Raw genomic sequence first — 17,262 nt, 5'->3', positions numbered from 1 at the left:
GGCCCAGTTATAATTTCACCACTGGTCACACTACCCTACAGACTAAACAGAGCACAGCTTTCTCAACAAAAATTTGTATCAGTGGAACAGTTTTACCTTGCACATTTCTCCCTTCAGAGGATAAATTATATATTCAGACTAAATACAGAGCTCTGAAAGTGTTTTTCATCTACAGCTGAATGAAGACTTCACCTGAGTTAACCTTCCTTCATTGCATGTTATTTATTGACTACAATGAAATGAAGATTACTTCACCTGCCTAACTGTAATCAAATGCTATAATAAGTATATTTTGTTGTACGAAGGGATTTCTAAAGTATTACCATGTTGGTGCCCACCTGATCACCCCTTGCCTATGCTATGTTTTAGTAATACAAATAAAGAACTCTCCTGAGACCAGGGTTAGTCTTGGGTTCTGGCAATCAGGTGCTGACCGAGGTTCCTTTGCCTTTCCCCATCATCACCAGTCACTCTATGATCATTTGAGGGTTCTGGACTTGGGTCATGATTTTTGGCCCCAACTGTACATATAGAAGTTCCTCTTCCAAACCCAGATTTTAAAACAATTGCCAGGGGGGGGGGGTTGGTTGTATTTTATTTATTGTTTTACTGCCTATAGTGTTTACCCGTTTTTTTAATCCAACCAAATAAAAATATGTGAGAGCATGGTAAAAAATTATTTTGCATAATGCCTTACTGTGAAATCTTGCTTTTTCTCTCAATTAAGAACTTTTCATCACCAGCAAATCTTAGCAGACCACAGCCCTTGCTGAGGTGACAGAAACAGTTGCCGGGCAAATGATGCATTGTCCAAGTTCTCTTTGCAGCAGCTCGGTATTTTCATAAACCATAGTCCTGAGACAAGACAAGACAAGCCTCATGGGACAAAAAGGTAAACATAGGATTTACACTGTCCCAATTTCAGTGTAAATTTCTAATGAGGAAAAGCTCTAAGCCTTTTCAGATATAGCTCTGTGAACCCAAGCTGAATTAGAACAAACAAAAATAGAAAATTCCAACACTGACAGGATCACTATATTTTAGCAAAACAATGGACTTCTTTACAATGAAGACTTAATAATCTCTTTATAGATGTGAATATAATTGTATCAGAAGACCAGCTTCTGAATTAGAGGGGAGCTTTCTAAGTCCTGTGTAACTCTGAATGCAACTAGTCTAAATTGTTTTGATTTGGGACTTAACTGGTGGGTTGATAGTAATGACGCATGTAATCCAAATTGGCATTTAGAAAGTTTTGTTAAGAATTTGAAACTCTTGTTACATTGAACAGGTTTGGAAGTAGTAAATTTATTTATTCAGTCAATGACCAGCAAAATTAAAAAAAAAAACAAAGTACAATCAGGAAATACAATAATAAACTACAAACTAACAAAATATATCACATAATAATACAGCATTCACTCTGCTATTACTGTATTAATATATTTGTTACCTTATGCAGTGAGCCTAAAACATTAGAAATTATATGGTAAGAACTTAACAGGTTTGGAACTAATTGCAAACTATGGATATGTTCTTAGTGAAGCTATATTATTATGAAAACTAGCAAGAGCAAATAAGCCATAGGCATTTTATTTCCTTTCCTCCAACATGATCATGAGAAGATAGAAAGAATCAGTTTCTGGGTTAAGCTAACCACAATTTTTCATTATATTTGTTCAGGGAAGTATGGTTAGTTTAACTGTGATTTGTAGCAGCATGCCAAAAATCATAAACCACAATTTGGTTTGTCCAAATATAACAAAGTAACTTGGACAGGCAACTATTTTCAGCCAAGGGCCATACCTTCTAAAGAGGATGAGATTAAGTTGGTTTAAGATGGTCCTGTGAGATTTTCTATGGCTTATAGCTTAGCATACAAATAGCCTTGGATAAGAAAAGAAAGCAAATCATGTGATGTACATCAACTGCATGGTTTACCCCATCCTTGAAGATATCCTTGATTATTCATTCATGTAAATTATTTTTGAATAATGTTACATTAGAAGTGTAGATTCACTTACTATGCACAGGAACAGTGCTTTATAATCTGCTGCCCTTTAGATTTCAAGTAGTTCCACTGATTGGAGAACACTGGTATCAGGTGCTAAATCCATTAAATGTTCAACAATTTCACTAACCATCATTTAAGAATTAAAATATATGAAACCAATTATTTGGGAGTTTGAATCTTTGACAAGAATTGTGCCCAATAGTGAAGCTACGCTCTTATCTGTAGGATGTCCATACAGGGGGGGTGAAGGACCCACAACCACTCCATCTTGCTAAGGTTGCCGCAGCTAGTTTCTCCTCATACAGGCCCTTACAGCCTCTAGGCACTGAGCCAGCACCTGAACAGCATCATTTGCCTGGCCTGGGGTAAAGATGTGTAATTGAACCCCATGCCGCCAGATGACCTCTACCAGCGGACTTAAAAAAGATGTTAACGGAGGTGGGAGAGACCTATGTTTTCAATGCAGGCTTCCCCCCCCCCTCTGGCAACGAGAGTGTGGATAGGGAAGACTTTCAAAGTATAGATCAAACTAGATTCACATTTCAATATGTTCTTCCCTATTTAGGTGAGGGAGGTGAGAAAGAGGCAGGAAAGATTCAGGCAGATCTTGGTATGAGTCACCTACTTCTGCTGTAATAAGCCCCTACCATGGCCAGGCATTTAGGGGGGCAAAGTATAGCGTTTTCAATTATGTCCAAAGGCAGATAATGAAATGGACTCCCTAGACAGAATCTTGCCAGACTAAAGCAACTCTACCTAACCTAAGGGGAAATAACCTGGGAAAGCTCTAGGCCAGGGCTATTCTGAACCTCTTAGTTTTCCCACAGTCGCTTTCTGGACTATGTTTCCTCTTATCTTGTCCCGCTTCTTGGAATTTGCTGCCTCCTTCCTGAGAAACAGCAGCATTACTGAAATCCCACACATCGCTCCCCCCTTCAGAGAAACATTCCATAACACTTACTTTTGTATTCAGTCTACGTTTCTTCAGCACTCCTTCATTCTTGATCCTCTCTTCTTGTATTGCCATACTTAAGTAACCCATTCCCTGCAATTAACCTTCTATGTTTGTCATGACATACCAAATTCTCACAACTAGATAATAAAATGGACAGAGGCAGGTGAACACACAACTCAATTGCTGGACTAGAATTTTCAGCTCATAAAAATAAATGCATAGCAATCATCACCTACTTGTATGATTTTTTCTTTTAATGTGGTGGGTTAATCTTCAACATCCAATATGCTATTACAGTAGCTCATTACAATCTGTTGAGATATTTGTTTTACAAGCAACCAAGTGATAGTAGTCTACATGTACTTTCTGAAGAAATTACATTGAAGATGAATATCCTCATGATGTATATGTTAAGAAATATGATGTTCTAGATATATCATGTTCTAGTTACAAAAATGTTCTCAGTAAGTTTTACATTACAGTTTATTATAGTTTCACAGATGTTTAACACTTTTACAGGCTTTATTTAATAGGCTAAGGATACATGTATAAGTGCCTGAAAAAAATAAATACATTGCATTGCAAGTTATGGTTTTCCAAATTCTTCTATGTTTATGTGTTTTGTTGCTCACATATTGTTTATAGATGCATAAACAATGCACTGAAAAATTCACATACCTCAATGAGCCCTATGTTCTTCATTCATTCAAAACAAGGCTCTTATGTTCCTTTAGATGAGAAAATATTTCCTAAAACTCTAATTCAGTCTTACTTGTCCTAAGTCAGGCAGTGCCCTGTTAGTGTTAAAACAGAAGGACATGTTTTGTAATAAAACATTTACACGGGCAGCACTTATTCTTTTCACCATGTTTCATATAAATAGTTGAGTAGTTATTGGAACATAAACTACATATTTTCTCCCTTGAGAAAGTTTAGAATTTTGAAAGGCACCAGAAAAGTAGGCAGGAAGAAGCCTCAACCATCTTCCTGTAGTTTATTCTCTTCATGTAATTCTATGGGTGATCATTTTTAATGAGACGTAGAGCAGTATATACTGTAGACCAAGTGCCTAGGCCAACTGTCACATATCTGCAACATTAAAAAAAAAAAGCAGAATGATCAAGCAATTGATTCAAGTATTTATTAGACCTACAGTATATGGCCACCAAATCAGAAAGATTCAAGGCAGTGTACATAAATACTTAATAAGAACAATCAGAATGGAAAAGGTATAAAAATTAAACAATGCCATGGGGAAATACAGTTTGTTGTCCCTCAACAGTTATCACTCAGCAGGATCACAAAAGACCTCAGCTAATGACCTGTTCAAAAAGCCAGTTTTTCAATGCCTTTCTAAAGCTGTGCAGGGATGGGACCAAATGGACCTCTCAAGGAATGGCACTCCAGAGGGCAAGTATGGCGACTGAGAAGGCATGCCTCTATGATCCCACAACACAATACTCCTTAACTAAAGGGACTCAGAGCATGCCCACCCCCTCAGATTCTACTGAATTGCTAGGAATACAATCAGGACAACTGAAAACATTTTGACAAAATGATTTTTTTCTGGTATAAGAGCACATCACCTTTAAACAGTCTCATTGGTATCTTGCTGACTTTAATTTACTTTATCTGAAACTAATAGGCATCTAAATAGCAGTATGTTTGCAGGATATTATTAAAACTACATACCATACATCTGAATACATGCTTCATGGCATTTGGATGTTTTCGTCTTCTACCCAGTATATAGTATAAGGCATTTCATCCAAGTTAAGTTTTTAATATGATTCTTAGTGGTGTTTAAGTGAATTATGGCAATTATGGATCTAGGGATGAATAGATGCTCTTTCTCTTCCATTCATCTCTATCACTTTCACCATTTCTTGGCAAGATCTCAGTGGACAAAAGTAGCCATTATTTTCTTCAGCTGGTGCTTGTAAAATTTCTACCTAAAGAGCTGTGATGTCAGATGTGTAAGAATTTTCATATGTTTCTAGAATCAGAGGTCGTCTCCATACATGAGCCTTTTTGCACGTTTCTGTACAAACATGAGTATGGGGGTTCTTACTACTACCTTGGGCAGCGTGATCTGGATGGGCAGAAAGTCTCACCAAAAACATCAATTGCAAATGAACTCAGATGCCTCTTCTCTTCAACACAAACCGAAAAAGAGACCTCATACACTCCTTTGAATTAAGTTAGATGGGAATTGCAGCCGATGAGCCTGGGATTTTTGCTGCTGGGTGCAAGAAGGGGAAAATCACTGCAGAATCATTTCTCATTCAGAATGTTCTGTTACCCATAAAGAAGAGTGTAAAAGACTAAAACTGGAATAAGATCCCACAAGAAAATTATTAAAAAGGAATTTCAATGTGTAGTATAAGAATTTTCTCCTGAGCTGACAGTAAAAAAAAAAGACAAAAACAGTGGATCAGTCCCCTGACAGTACCCTAAAAAGACTCTGAAAATCTACCAGACAGAGGAAGACAGCTCCATATTCAGTGCCTAAGAAACTCAAGAAACGGTATGTGCACACCTATGGGTCACAATTCAGCTCTAGCCTGTTTCACCAAAGCTTTTCACTTGCTATGAATAGAGTATTCTGGCAATGCAGGGCTATGTGTGCAGCCACCAGACCCCTTGTATATATTGACCAAGGCCATGCTCCCCTCCTGTAGGGATTGCATCAATTGGAGAACAAAGTTATCACCAAGACAAGTCCAATTCGGAGTTTCTCAAAAACACCCAGTTAATCAAAGTGATGACAAAGTACAGTACTGAACAAGAGATGTTCCCTCCTGCTGCCCCTTCAGAGAAACCTCTGATTGAACCAGTATCTCCCTTCAGAAGATGCCACTGCTGGCTTTGGGAACTGGAATTTGGGGTCCTGCTTGCAAGCCTAATGACAAAAGCATTCATTTTCTTCTCTTCCATGCCTTAAAAGTTTGTGAACCCTTTTGAATTTTCAACCTTTCTGCATAAAGATGACCTAAAACGTGATCCGTTCTCCACACAAGTGCTAAAACTAGACAAAGAGAACCCAATTAAACAAAGGAGTCCAAAGCATTACAAGTGTTCATTTATTTATTGAGGAACATGATCGAAAGCTACCTATTTGTGTGTGGCAAAAGTACAGTATGTGAACCTCAAATGGATCTTAAATGACCAGATTCAACTACTTACTGAACAGCCCCGCATTCATCGCTGCAAATCCACATCAGTATCACCACCCAGTTTAGGAATACTAATTTAATCTCATCCAGACCCCGCGCCGCTAAGCTCTTGCTCTTCTAAGGCAAATGGCTCCTCGCAGATCCATCCTCTCGTCGAGCCGCGCCTTCAACGCTGCCCGCTCGGGGTCTGGGGCTCCTCGGGCTGCCGCTGGGGGGGGGGGGCGGAGCTGCGCCGGAGGTGCCGGGCGGGGCAGCCAGGCCGCCTTCGCCGCCGCCTCCTCCCGCCCCCAGCCATGGCCGACGCGGAGGACGGAGACGAGCCCGGCGTTTCTGCTTCTCACTCGGGTTCTTCCGGCGCCAAGGCGGGCGGCGCCGACAAGATGTTCTCGCTGAAGAAGTGGAACGCCGTGGCCATGTGGAGCTGGGACGTCGAGTGCGACACCTGCGCCATCTGCCGGGTGCAGGTCATGGGTAAGCGGAGCGGCGGCAGGAAAGCTCGGTCGGAAACGAAGGCCCCGTCTCCGCCACCTCGCCATCCCGCTTGCTCCCCCGCGGCGGGGGTGAGCCGCGCCGGGCCAAGTCGGCGTCGCCTTCTCGTCCCTCCCGCCCCGGTCTTCCTTCGTGCTCTTCCCGCCGGCCGGGTCTCAGGGGCGGCGGGGTCCACGGCTTTCGCCTGCCCCTCCGCTGGGAGTCGACGAAAGAGCCGCCCTTCTCTGCCGCCCGGCGGCCTGAACGAGGAAGCCTCTGGGCGCCGTGAGGCGCTGTCGACACACAGCCTTAGTTCAAAGGGGTCGGTGGGGATCCCCTTTCCAGGCTGCTTTTCTTTCCGGATCATCTCTTCGTTTATGACCGCTTCTTTTTGCTATACTCTCTCGTTCTTTCCTTTTCTTCCTCAATTTAGTGCAACTGGGAGAAAAACCAGGCTGCGTTTGGGCGATTGTTATGCCTCCTTTTATGATTTTGAGGGATTTATAAAATTAGATTTAAATTCGGGGTGGGGAGTCTACTTGCTATGCAACATAGCAGAAGGTTCCTGAGTTCAGGAGGTAGCCGAGAAACATTGTAAACCAATGGCGCTCACCCCCACTTCGTTTTAAAAATGTATTTAAATATTGAGATACTCTTCATACCTATGGTATTTAGCTGGGTCTTTGGAAAGCCCCTAATAGAGGCATTTTCAGGAAGCCAAAACTTCATGGAATTAATTCATGTAACAAAACGCTTTAAGAGGTATTTTATAACAGACAAAAGTCTTACTAAATCTGCATATGAAACAAGCAAGTGTCAATATGATTAACATGATGTATAAAAATCATGTGGATAGGCCTCAAATACATGTTTTAACACAACAGCCTGAAACTATAGAATTCACAACTGTAGTGCTCAGTCCACCAAGACCAAACTGGAATGTGACTTGCCAGTGCAGGCAGATGTGATGCCAGTGTGGGGTGGATTCTCATGGATCACATTTTTATTCCGATCTCCTAAGCCTATCAGCATCTTTTTATGTAGGATTCTTTAAGCTGCATGTATTTATTTCCATTTTAGTCTATTCCTTGCTCTTGTTATGTGGGTGTGTAAACTTTTATATTTCCACAAAAGGATAGGGAGATGGTAGTGGTATGGTTTGAGCATATTAGCTATATTTGCACAACACCCCAAATTATGCTGTGGGGATCCAATCGGTATGATTAGTTTATGGTTCAGTCTGTCAAACTATACAAAAATTGATTAATTAATTAATCATTCGGTAAATTGTAATTCAAATATAGGTAGGAATGTTGTGTGAATTTGTGTGTACTGAGTCAATAGAGCATGCAAACAGCTGGGTCTTTGAATGGCCAGAGTGCAATGTGATAGATAGTTATTTGTCTTCACTGGAATATGCTTATTTTTCAACAGTGTCAGAAAAATGTTCAAATTATATAGCTGGTTGAGGCTGTTCAGTTTCATTGTAAGAGGAAAGCTGTGTTAGTCTATAGTAGCACCTTTTCTAAATCTTATTAAAAAGCATACTATTTTGTATAATGGAAGTAAGCTGCAGCTCACAAAATGTATGCCTTTTAATAAAATTAAGAAAAGGGGCTACCAGATTCCTCCAGATATTTTGTTCAATTTCATTGATGCTGATTCATAAAATATTTTCAAAAATAGCTCCATGAGTGACATTTTATCTTATTTGGAACATACCAATCAATACTCTAGACTCATAAGTCACATTTTGTGTCTTTAGGGTGAATTTAAGTAATGCACAATGTATGGTTTCCCTACATAATCAGTCTTGTTATGTGGCTCAACAATAATTAATTGTATACCAATTCTTAGATTATTATCACTCCCAAAAGGGCCATGAATTAAACATATTGGAGCAAATATATACACCTGTGGTGCGCACACAATAGGTGTATGTATTTGCTCCAATATGTTTAATTCATGGCTCTTTTGGAAGTGATAATAATCTTAAGAATTGATATACAATTAATTATTGTTGGGCCACATAGTGTATTTCTCTATATAATCTTGTAACAGCCATAGTTTGCTCATTGATAACCCTTCAGTAATATAGCACATCCTGATAAAAAGTGAGAATTGCTACTTCATTCATGAATCTTAAGAGACATGCTGAATCTTATCAAATATCCATTTTTCTCTCCCTACAAAGTCTACTAGTTTTTAAAGCTAACTGCAAATTAGTTGAAAGAAGTAAGATATTCATGGTGTGGATGAAGCTGAATGAATAGAAGGGCATGTTTTAGGGTGAGTTAGGTTATAAATTACTTCATAATATGGTATGCATACTCCATAAATGTTTTTAGTGAGTTGTAGAATCTTTAGAAAACCAGTTATTAGTTGCATCCAAAACATAATAGTCTTGCTCTTGTTTACATCTAGATGCCTGTCTTAGATGTCAAGCTGAAAACAAACAAGAAGATTGTGTTGGTATGTTGTGAGTACATTCTGTTGTTATTCATTAAAAGGCTTTATCTTAGTGGGGTGCTTTTTAAAGCTTCAAGTAAATATGTCTCATTCAGTAAAGCTTCTCTTGAATATATTGTATAAAATAGTTGGAAATATTAGGTTAATCCTTTACATGTAGGTATGTGTCGATGCAAAGCTAGTTATATTAGTATTTAATTCAAAAAGTAACAGTTGCTACTTCTTTCCCTGTACCTGTTTTTTGTTTTTAAAAAGTGTTGTTGAAACAGTTAAAGCATCATTTTAAATTAGAGAGAATTATTTGGTTTCATAACTTATTTTCTTTGGCTGAAGGAAGTTTCACGATTCCTGTTTTTGTATTATTATTGGAGGGAATGATTATGCTAAAAGATAACTTCATCATTTATAATGGATCATAGGTGGAACATTTTAAAAAATGGAGGAACTGCCAAATTTAAGTTAAAATAGCTTTTAAGTTCTCTTTAGTGAAAATATTAAGTACATACTTAGTTTTTTCCCACTGATTTGTTAGTTTATGGTAGTACACTTGAAAGATATTCATTCATGGATTTTTTGGAGTTTGAAAACAAGCCCAGAGATTTCTTACAATTCAGTTAGATATCCAATAGGTCTAATAAAAACATTCACATGTAATGATTTAGTATTGCATACATGGCTACCTCAGACATAAAAAGGAAAATAATATGTGAGGAAGACCAAAAGATGCATGGTAGTCCTAACAGTCAGGAACCACACTGAGACGAGGAATAGGTCTCTGGTGTTTATTGCTGCTACATAAGACAGAAAATCCTAACAAACTGAAGAAGCGTGGGAAAAACCCAGACAGATAAACCCCAAAAGCTAAGGCGGGTCTGATCTGTGTCTCTTTGAATGGCTGCTTAATTCCTCAGTACTACGCATGCATTTTCCCCCCCTGGATAGAGGCCCCCTCCTGCTCGCCATCAGTACTCATGACAATATGTTTAAAGAATGAATATGACTTACTTAACTAGCTAGAATTTTCTTTAAACAAAGTGTTGATACTTTATAAGAAGACAAGAATCTGGAAAAATTAACAATCATGGTTTATTCTTTGTTCCAGTCATAGGGGAAGGAGCAGAAAAGGAGTGCTCACGCTCATGAAGGCTTATGAGTACTGTGCATGTAGTTTATATTAATTGCTCAAATATATTAACTGTACAATACTGTAGGATCAAGAACATGAAAAGTACTGGCTTGACATCTCTACACAAAAAATGCACAGTAATTCTTTTTAATTTATGAATGTATACTGTTCTCAAGGGCAGTGTTTATACTTTGAATTACATATTCTCATAAATGATTTCTAAACTGCAGTCTTAAGTTTGCTTTTCTTTTTCTTTTAGTGGTCTGGGGAGAGTGTAATCATTCCTTCCACAATTGCTGCATGTCACTGTGGGTGAAACAGAACAACCGTTGCCCCCTCTGCCAGCAGGACTGGGTAGTCCAAAGAATAGGCAAATAAAATTGCTTCCAGTTATTGCACTGAAATTGCTTGAAATGTATACAACTAATGGTATACTTTCTCTATGAAAGAGAGAAGAAGTCACGGTGTGGCAAAATCCATCTTATTTATTTGTGTCTACACAAGGACTTGGATTTGAAATTTTTGTGTTAGTTTGCTGGTTTTTTGGTCTTTAAAAATGTTCCATCAGGAACTTAGCTGCAGTATTTAAGAATGTATCTAAATATTTAATATGAACACTGTTCATTTATTTAGGAATTATTTAGGGCTTATAGGTCTATGATTATTAATACAAGCAATTTCAGCTTGAAACATTGCTACTTTTTCTCAAAATGAAGTTATTAATTAATAAATAATTGATGGTGCATTGTTTTTATTTTGGCTTTATCATTATTTCTTTAGGTATTGATAAATGCTTGTTTCCATAGTACTTTAAGATGGAATTGAATTGACTGCCTTTTCAAAGTATGTACCTTCTCCACACACAATTAAACCTCTTATCCTTGTGAAATGTGTAAGTTATTTGTCCCTATAAGATAATGTATTTAAAACTTTGATATTAAAAAGTCTGGAACTTGGAAACAAACTAGAATGGATAGTAAGTAGGAAGTTACACATTTATCTGTTAAATTTTACTTTAATATAAGGGCAGGATTCAGATGTTTGGGCTTTGTTTCTCTGGTAGAGGCAGGCAGAAGTTGCAGAAAGACAATATGCTTGGACTGAAGCTATGAGCAGATGACATTCTAAGCTGTCCATTTGAAAACGGTTGAGGTGTTTGGGATTTATATACTTAACATATTTATATCTTGTTCTTCAGCCAAAAGGGCTTTCAGAGCACCTTTGAGCTCAAAAGCAAAAAAGATAGTCATTGCTTTCAGACTTAGAATCTCTAAAGAACAAAAGGAAAACAAGAAAACTCACATAGCAGTTCTTAATATTATTTGGGATTTTATGGTTAAGTGAAATGCTGCAGACATGTTTATACTGACTTTAATCCTTTCAGGAAAACAGGCATGATATGGAATTGCTTTCATCCTTCAAAATCTGTTCATTATCCCCAAAAGTGATTTAAAATTAAACATAAGGTTACATTAAAGTACAACTTATGTGTATCTTAAAATAGGATGTGAGATTTCAGTCCTCTTGCACTCATATTTCATCATTTATAACCCCAACAGTTTGCTCCTTTTCTACAACAGGCCTTCGTAAAAGCTGCTACAATTTCCTGAACATATTGAGGGACAAATGCTTCCGACTGCTGCATGCATATTAGACTAAACTGTACCACAGAACTTACTTCCCAAGCAAAAACAGTTTGATGATTGAAACTTGTACATACTGTAATTTGGAGCTGATGCAAATTAACCTGGCTAGAAAATAATAGTTCACTTGTAAAAAGATGCAGCCAGTCTGCTTGTGCTCCCATGTTAAAAAATGCCCATTTGGAAGTATAAAGGTTCTTTAATTTTGGAATTGCCTTTTATGAAAAGTACAGTAGTTAATCTTGATTGGACTTTCATGAACATACTTTAATAGAGAATTTTAGATTATGGGCAAATTAAATGGATCCTCAAATTGCTGTGTCAGAGCTTTGAACATTAAAGGATCTTAACTGCCAGGAATTGAAAACCTTTGGATAGAATTCTTACTGCCTTCCTGCTGTTCCAGATTGGTTACTCCAAACTGTGATTTAACAGCCAAAAATAAATCTTACACAAATGTATTTCATAGAATCATAGATTTGGAAGGAGCCATTGAGGCCAGCTCCCTGCTCAGTGCAGGAATCCATATGAAGGCATCCTATATGCTTTGGCATGCCCAGTAAAGGGGAGCTTACTATTTATCAGGAATTGCTGTTACTGTTAGATTTTTCTAACATTCATTTGAAATCTAGTAACTTAAATCCATTATTTCATGCTGTGCTCTCTGGAATAGAGATGTCAGTCCTTTAAGGCATGCAACATCAGGAAAAAAGCAGCAGAAGTTTCAGGAATGCTCTATTGTTATAGGATACAATAACAATCTTAAAACAAGCAATTGTTACATACACCATTAAATGCTGGTTGTACAGAATTATAGTAATCAATCATTCCATTTGGTCGATAGGCAGTTTAAAAGTTGAGAACAAAACCAATCAAAAATTGTAGGTTCAGAGTGGCGCAGTCTTACCATTATAACAAAATAACTTTTTTTGCTATATCCTGTGATCAACAAAGCCACAGTTTTTCATACTGTATTTTGATAAACTAAATCTTTAGCATATAGCTGAAAATCACATAAATATCTTTTAAAGTTAGCACTTTTCCCAGAAACATATTAACAAGAATGAATATTAAGTCAAAATGTGACTACAATAAGGCAAACCCATATAGTATTTATAAATGGCTCCTGTATCAATTTACTCTTCCAGCAAAAGGGAGATGACAACAAATCCTTATTAAATATTTTTTTGAAGTACCTGAAAAAAATACATACTTTCTAAGCTAAATTAATCTCATGTTAAGATCATAAGAAACATTTAATATTTTTAAGACCATGATTGGTTTGTCATTATGGGAAATTCCAAATCTTTGTTCCAAGTTCTTACAAATAATTGATATTCTTCTTTAAATGGTCTTCAATAGATTGGGTTTTTTTCTTAAGTATTTAGGGCTTGTCTTTATTGGATTTCTCATTGTTACTTTCAGCTAATTTCTCCAAACTGTCAAGACCAAGTTTTATTTCTATCTTAAGTATTATCATTTTTTTATCATCCATAAATTATATATATATATATATTTATTTCCATGTTATTATGGTCTTAGGATCAGACTATCAAGGATACACACATTCAATCCTTAAATATCAGGGAAAAAAATAAAACTAGAAATTAAGATTTTATTCAGGTGAAGTTACATAGTGGTGACTTTCAACACTGAGTAGTCATTGGAGGTGGTAAACTAGCAGAAAAATTAACACTTTTATATGTAAGATGTGTATGTTTCTGTCAGCTAATAGATAAGATGTTTAAAAGGTGTTTTTAACCCTCTTGTCAGCCAGAGCTGCTTGATAAGTAGGTAGCCTTATAAACTGAATAAGTAATCAAACCAAGAAACAAATAGGTCATCTGTGCATTTTGGGAATTTAGCTATTATTGGGATGATACATCACTGTAATAGGAGTAGAGTAGTATAAAAAGATGGACAGCATTTCTGTTTGGTCAGACCCACATCAGTAGATGTAGTGGACAGATGGACTTTTTCTTAGTATCTTCTGAAAACACATCTCTGCTGTTGGCAGTATTTCAAAATGTGCCAAAGAAAACACTCATGTTAGTTCCTGGGTCTCCGAAAACTAAAGATGAGGCTGGAGCCCAACGGGGAGCCAGATTTTTAAAATCCAGTAACTGATTAGCCTCATATCACCTTATTGCTCCACATCCAGAATCCATTGTTTTGTTGTCTCTTTAGCTTTACTGAACTTAGTGGCACTAAAAAACTAGGAGAGAGGCCCTATCTCACCATGATAAGACAAAAGATTGGGAAGAATCAAGCAAAGTAAGTGCAGCTGGGTTTCCTCATCTATATATTTAATAAGCATTCTTTTTGTTTCTTCATCCACATCATTAATGAAAATATTGAAGAGAGGGAGATCCAAGTGGTTATTGTGGCACCCTGCAATACCCTCTCCAATATAGGAGCCACTGATAAGTACTGAAAATAATTTTGGGGCCAGCCGTGTATCCATTTAATTGTCATGCCATCCAGCCCACGCTTAACTAGCCTTCTAATTAGTGTGTCACAGAGTACTTTGTAAAATGTTTTGTTGCAGTCAAGGTATATTATGTTCGCAAGATTCTCACAACCTAACAGGGAAGCTACCCAATCAAAAAATGAACTTAGATTATGCTGGCAAGATTTGTTCTTGACAAATCCACATTGACTTCTGCTAATGGCAGCATTATTTTAAAGGTGCCTATTGATGGATCCCTTTATCCACTCTGGAATCTTCCCAGGTATCAATGTCTGGCTGACTGTTGCATAGTTTGCTTTTCCCTCTTTGAAGATAAGGGCCACATGTGCTTTCATAAAGTAAGATAACCCTAAATTTAACATGATCCTATGCCCCAAAAAGGAAATAGAAAGGAAAAACCACAGACAAAACTTCCATTTTTATTTTGTCAATGCAGGGGTGCTAGCTTTAGCTGAAACCACTCTTGGAGATTTACCATCACCCAATAAATGTTGTGTGTGACAACCTTGTACATATGTATGTATGTGTACTTCTCAGACATCCTAGTTCCAAAAAAGGACTTGTTTGGAATACACACACACACAAACGTACACACATGTTGACTCCTGGCAACTGCCTAGACTACTCCTTGCAGTTTTCTTGGCAAGATTTTCAGGAGTGCTTTGCCATTGCTTTCTTCTAGGGCTGAGAGAAAGTAACTGGCCCAAGGTCCCCCACCTGGCTTCGTGCCTAAGATGGGATTAGCATTCACGGTCTCCCGTGCTCTTAACTTGGTCCTTAAACCATTACATCAAACTGGTGCTATAGCTGAATGAATTATTAGCAATTAAATTTAATTGCCTGTAAAGGAAGGTACCTCATTTTAAAAATTAGTTCATCCTTAATCATTATATACCATTTTGTCCTCACATGTAAAAGCAATTCTTACAAACAGATACACAAATACAGTATGTACACATACATTCCTATCCTTCCTCCCCCCACCAAAGAAAAAATAAGAAAAATAGGATGGTGATATAAGAGGAAAAGATAGCTATATTGGGAAGGAAGGGGGGAACAAAGCTGGATGAAGATTAAGGGAGAGAAAGGGAAAGGATTCCTAGATAGGAAAGGAATGAGGGAGGACTGCTGTCAGCTTGTGCCTCCTGCCTGCTTGTTCGTTTTCAACAATCTCCTGACTTCTAACTGAGCATAGTACAAACCCCTCCCATCAGCTGGCAGATAATTATTTCTGGGAGAAAGATAAATTTCTCCTTGGTAAATATGGTATAACCAACCAGGACATCTGTAGAATATTTCAGAACTAATTAAGAGTTGTATTGACTAATCTCTTGTTTCAGTCTTACGCCTACTTTTTTTGGAGGTGGAACACTAATCTAAAACTTCCTCAGGAGTTAATTTGGAAAATAAGAACTAGACTTTTTTTTTTTGGCTCAAATGCCAGCTTTTCCCAATTGTTACACAGTCTTGATACATAGGCTTGATTCAATCATTCTGCTAATTTTTTATTAAGAAAACAACTAAAATGGTGTTAAAATAAGGGTTTTTTTATATTAGCAACCTTACTGAAAACTGGGAAGAGGTTTGTTCATATAAACAACTTATATGAACAAACCTCTTCCCAGAGGTTTATTATAAACTTAAGAACACTGCTTGTTCTTAAGTTTATAATTCCAGCAACTTCTAATCTCTTTTGGCAAGTCATTAAAACTAAATAATTTCTAGATTGAATTACATCTCTTTAAAATTGTATTATATTAATTGGGGGTTTTTTAGATTTTGTTGGAAGCTTTCTAGTTTAAACTGTGATTATCTCTGTTGACAGTGTACATTTGATTACTTATTTTTGGCTAAATGTTTTAGAGGAAGTTGGAAAAATAACACAATATTCAGTAATTAATTGTAGTATGGCTTTATTATCCTTTTTTCCCCTATAAATGGTGTGACATAAGTAATCAATATTTTTGTTGTCATTAACTGCCAAATTTACTATTCCAAAAATACTGGAAAGCTAAAATAAATCTTCCTTTGAATTAGTGATATTTAAAAGTGCAAAATAGGAGTTAACACAGAATATAACACTAACAAATTTAGAAAAATCCTTTAAGGACCAAATTACTCATGTTTTATGTCCATTTTCTAACTGTATGACCAAATAATTCCTACCAGATTATCTCCATCAATACAAACATCTATTTGTCAAAATACTGTATATTAAGTATCGATGTTAAAAATAGTATTTTCTAAGATTATAGATGTTTCTCTGTCCTCTACCTATTTAAATATGGTTTTCTTATATATCTTGAAGCTTAAACAACTGTAATAATACTACACAGTGCTTTGCACAAGACATTTTAGTATCATATCTGAACTAGCTTTGAAGGGGTATTTAATCATTTTCTAATTAATTATTATGATTTCTAAACGGCAACTTAGTATTTATAATGTCCAAGTGAATATTATATTCCAGGAATGGGATATAACGGAACTGGCAACTCTTGTGAATATTTTGTATTCACAAGTACTTTTAGCCTCTTGCCTGAGATTATTGGAAGTTTTTACTAACATAACCTCAGTGTGACTGGTATATCCAAATGAGAACAAGAACATTTATCTTTGTATGGTGTTAATATGAACACCGAGCCCTTTGTGCAACAGAATGCTATCCTTCATCCCCCAGACAGTGAAAATATGAGAGCCATTAATCACAACAGTTTATTACAATGAAGTGTTAGACTATCTAAATATAGGGATTGCTACCAGCTCCCTTTGTAATCCCATTAGTTTAAGTGCTGAACTAAAAAAAACATGCTACCAAGAATTGTTTTTAATATCACCTACCAGATTTGTTCCAAACAAATGTGATATTTCTTCTTTGCCAGGTTGTGAGAAATTAAGACTATCTTGTTTAAAGCATATGCAACGGGCTAGAAACCAGGAG

The 17,262-nt window shown here is 36.9% G+C and overlaps 1 protein-coding gene across 2 annotated transcripts; it reads left to right on the top strand.

Annotated features, from left to right (window-relative positions):
* The first annotated feature begins 6,374 nt into the window (after window positions 1–6,374).
* Window positions 6,375–11,097, top strand: RNF7 (ring finger protein 7). 2 transcript variants are annotated; one of them, XM_063306653.1, is made up of 3 exons: window positions 6,375–6,609; window positions 9,038–9,085; window positions 10,468–10,524. In XM_063306653.1, exons 1-3 carry the CDS (start codon window positions 6,439–6,441, stop codon window positions 10,522–10,524), a joined length of 276 nt encoding a protein of 91 aa, XP_063162723.1. In that variant the 5' UTR covers window positions 6,375–6,438. The 2 variants fall into 2 exon arrangements, with proteins under 2 accessions (XP_063162723.1, XP_063162722.1); XM_063306652.1 differs by having other exon boundaries at window positions 6,396–6,616; window positions 10,468–11,097.
* The last annotated feature ends 6,165 nt before the right edge of the window (window positions 11,098–17,262 follow it).

Source organism: Candoia aspera, chromosome 6 (genome assembly GCF_035149785.1).
Source record: "Candoia aspera isolate rCanAsp1 chromosome 6, rCanAsp1.hap2, whole genome shotgun sequence".
NCBI classification, from domain to species: Eukaryota; Metazoa; Chordata; class Lepidosauria; order Squamata; family Boidae; genus Candoia; species Candoia aspera.
The sequence above is the reverse complement of the archived record's forward strand: the minus strand, read 5'-3'. Positions and strand labels throughout refer to the sequence as shown.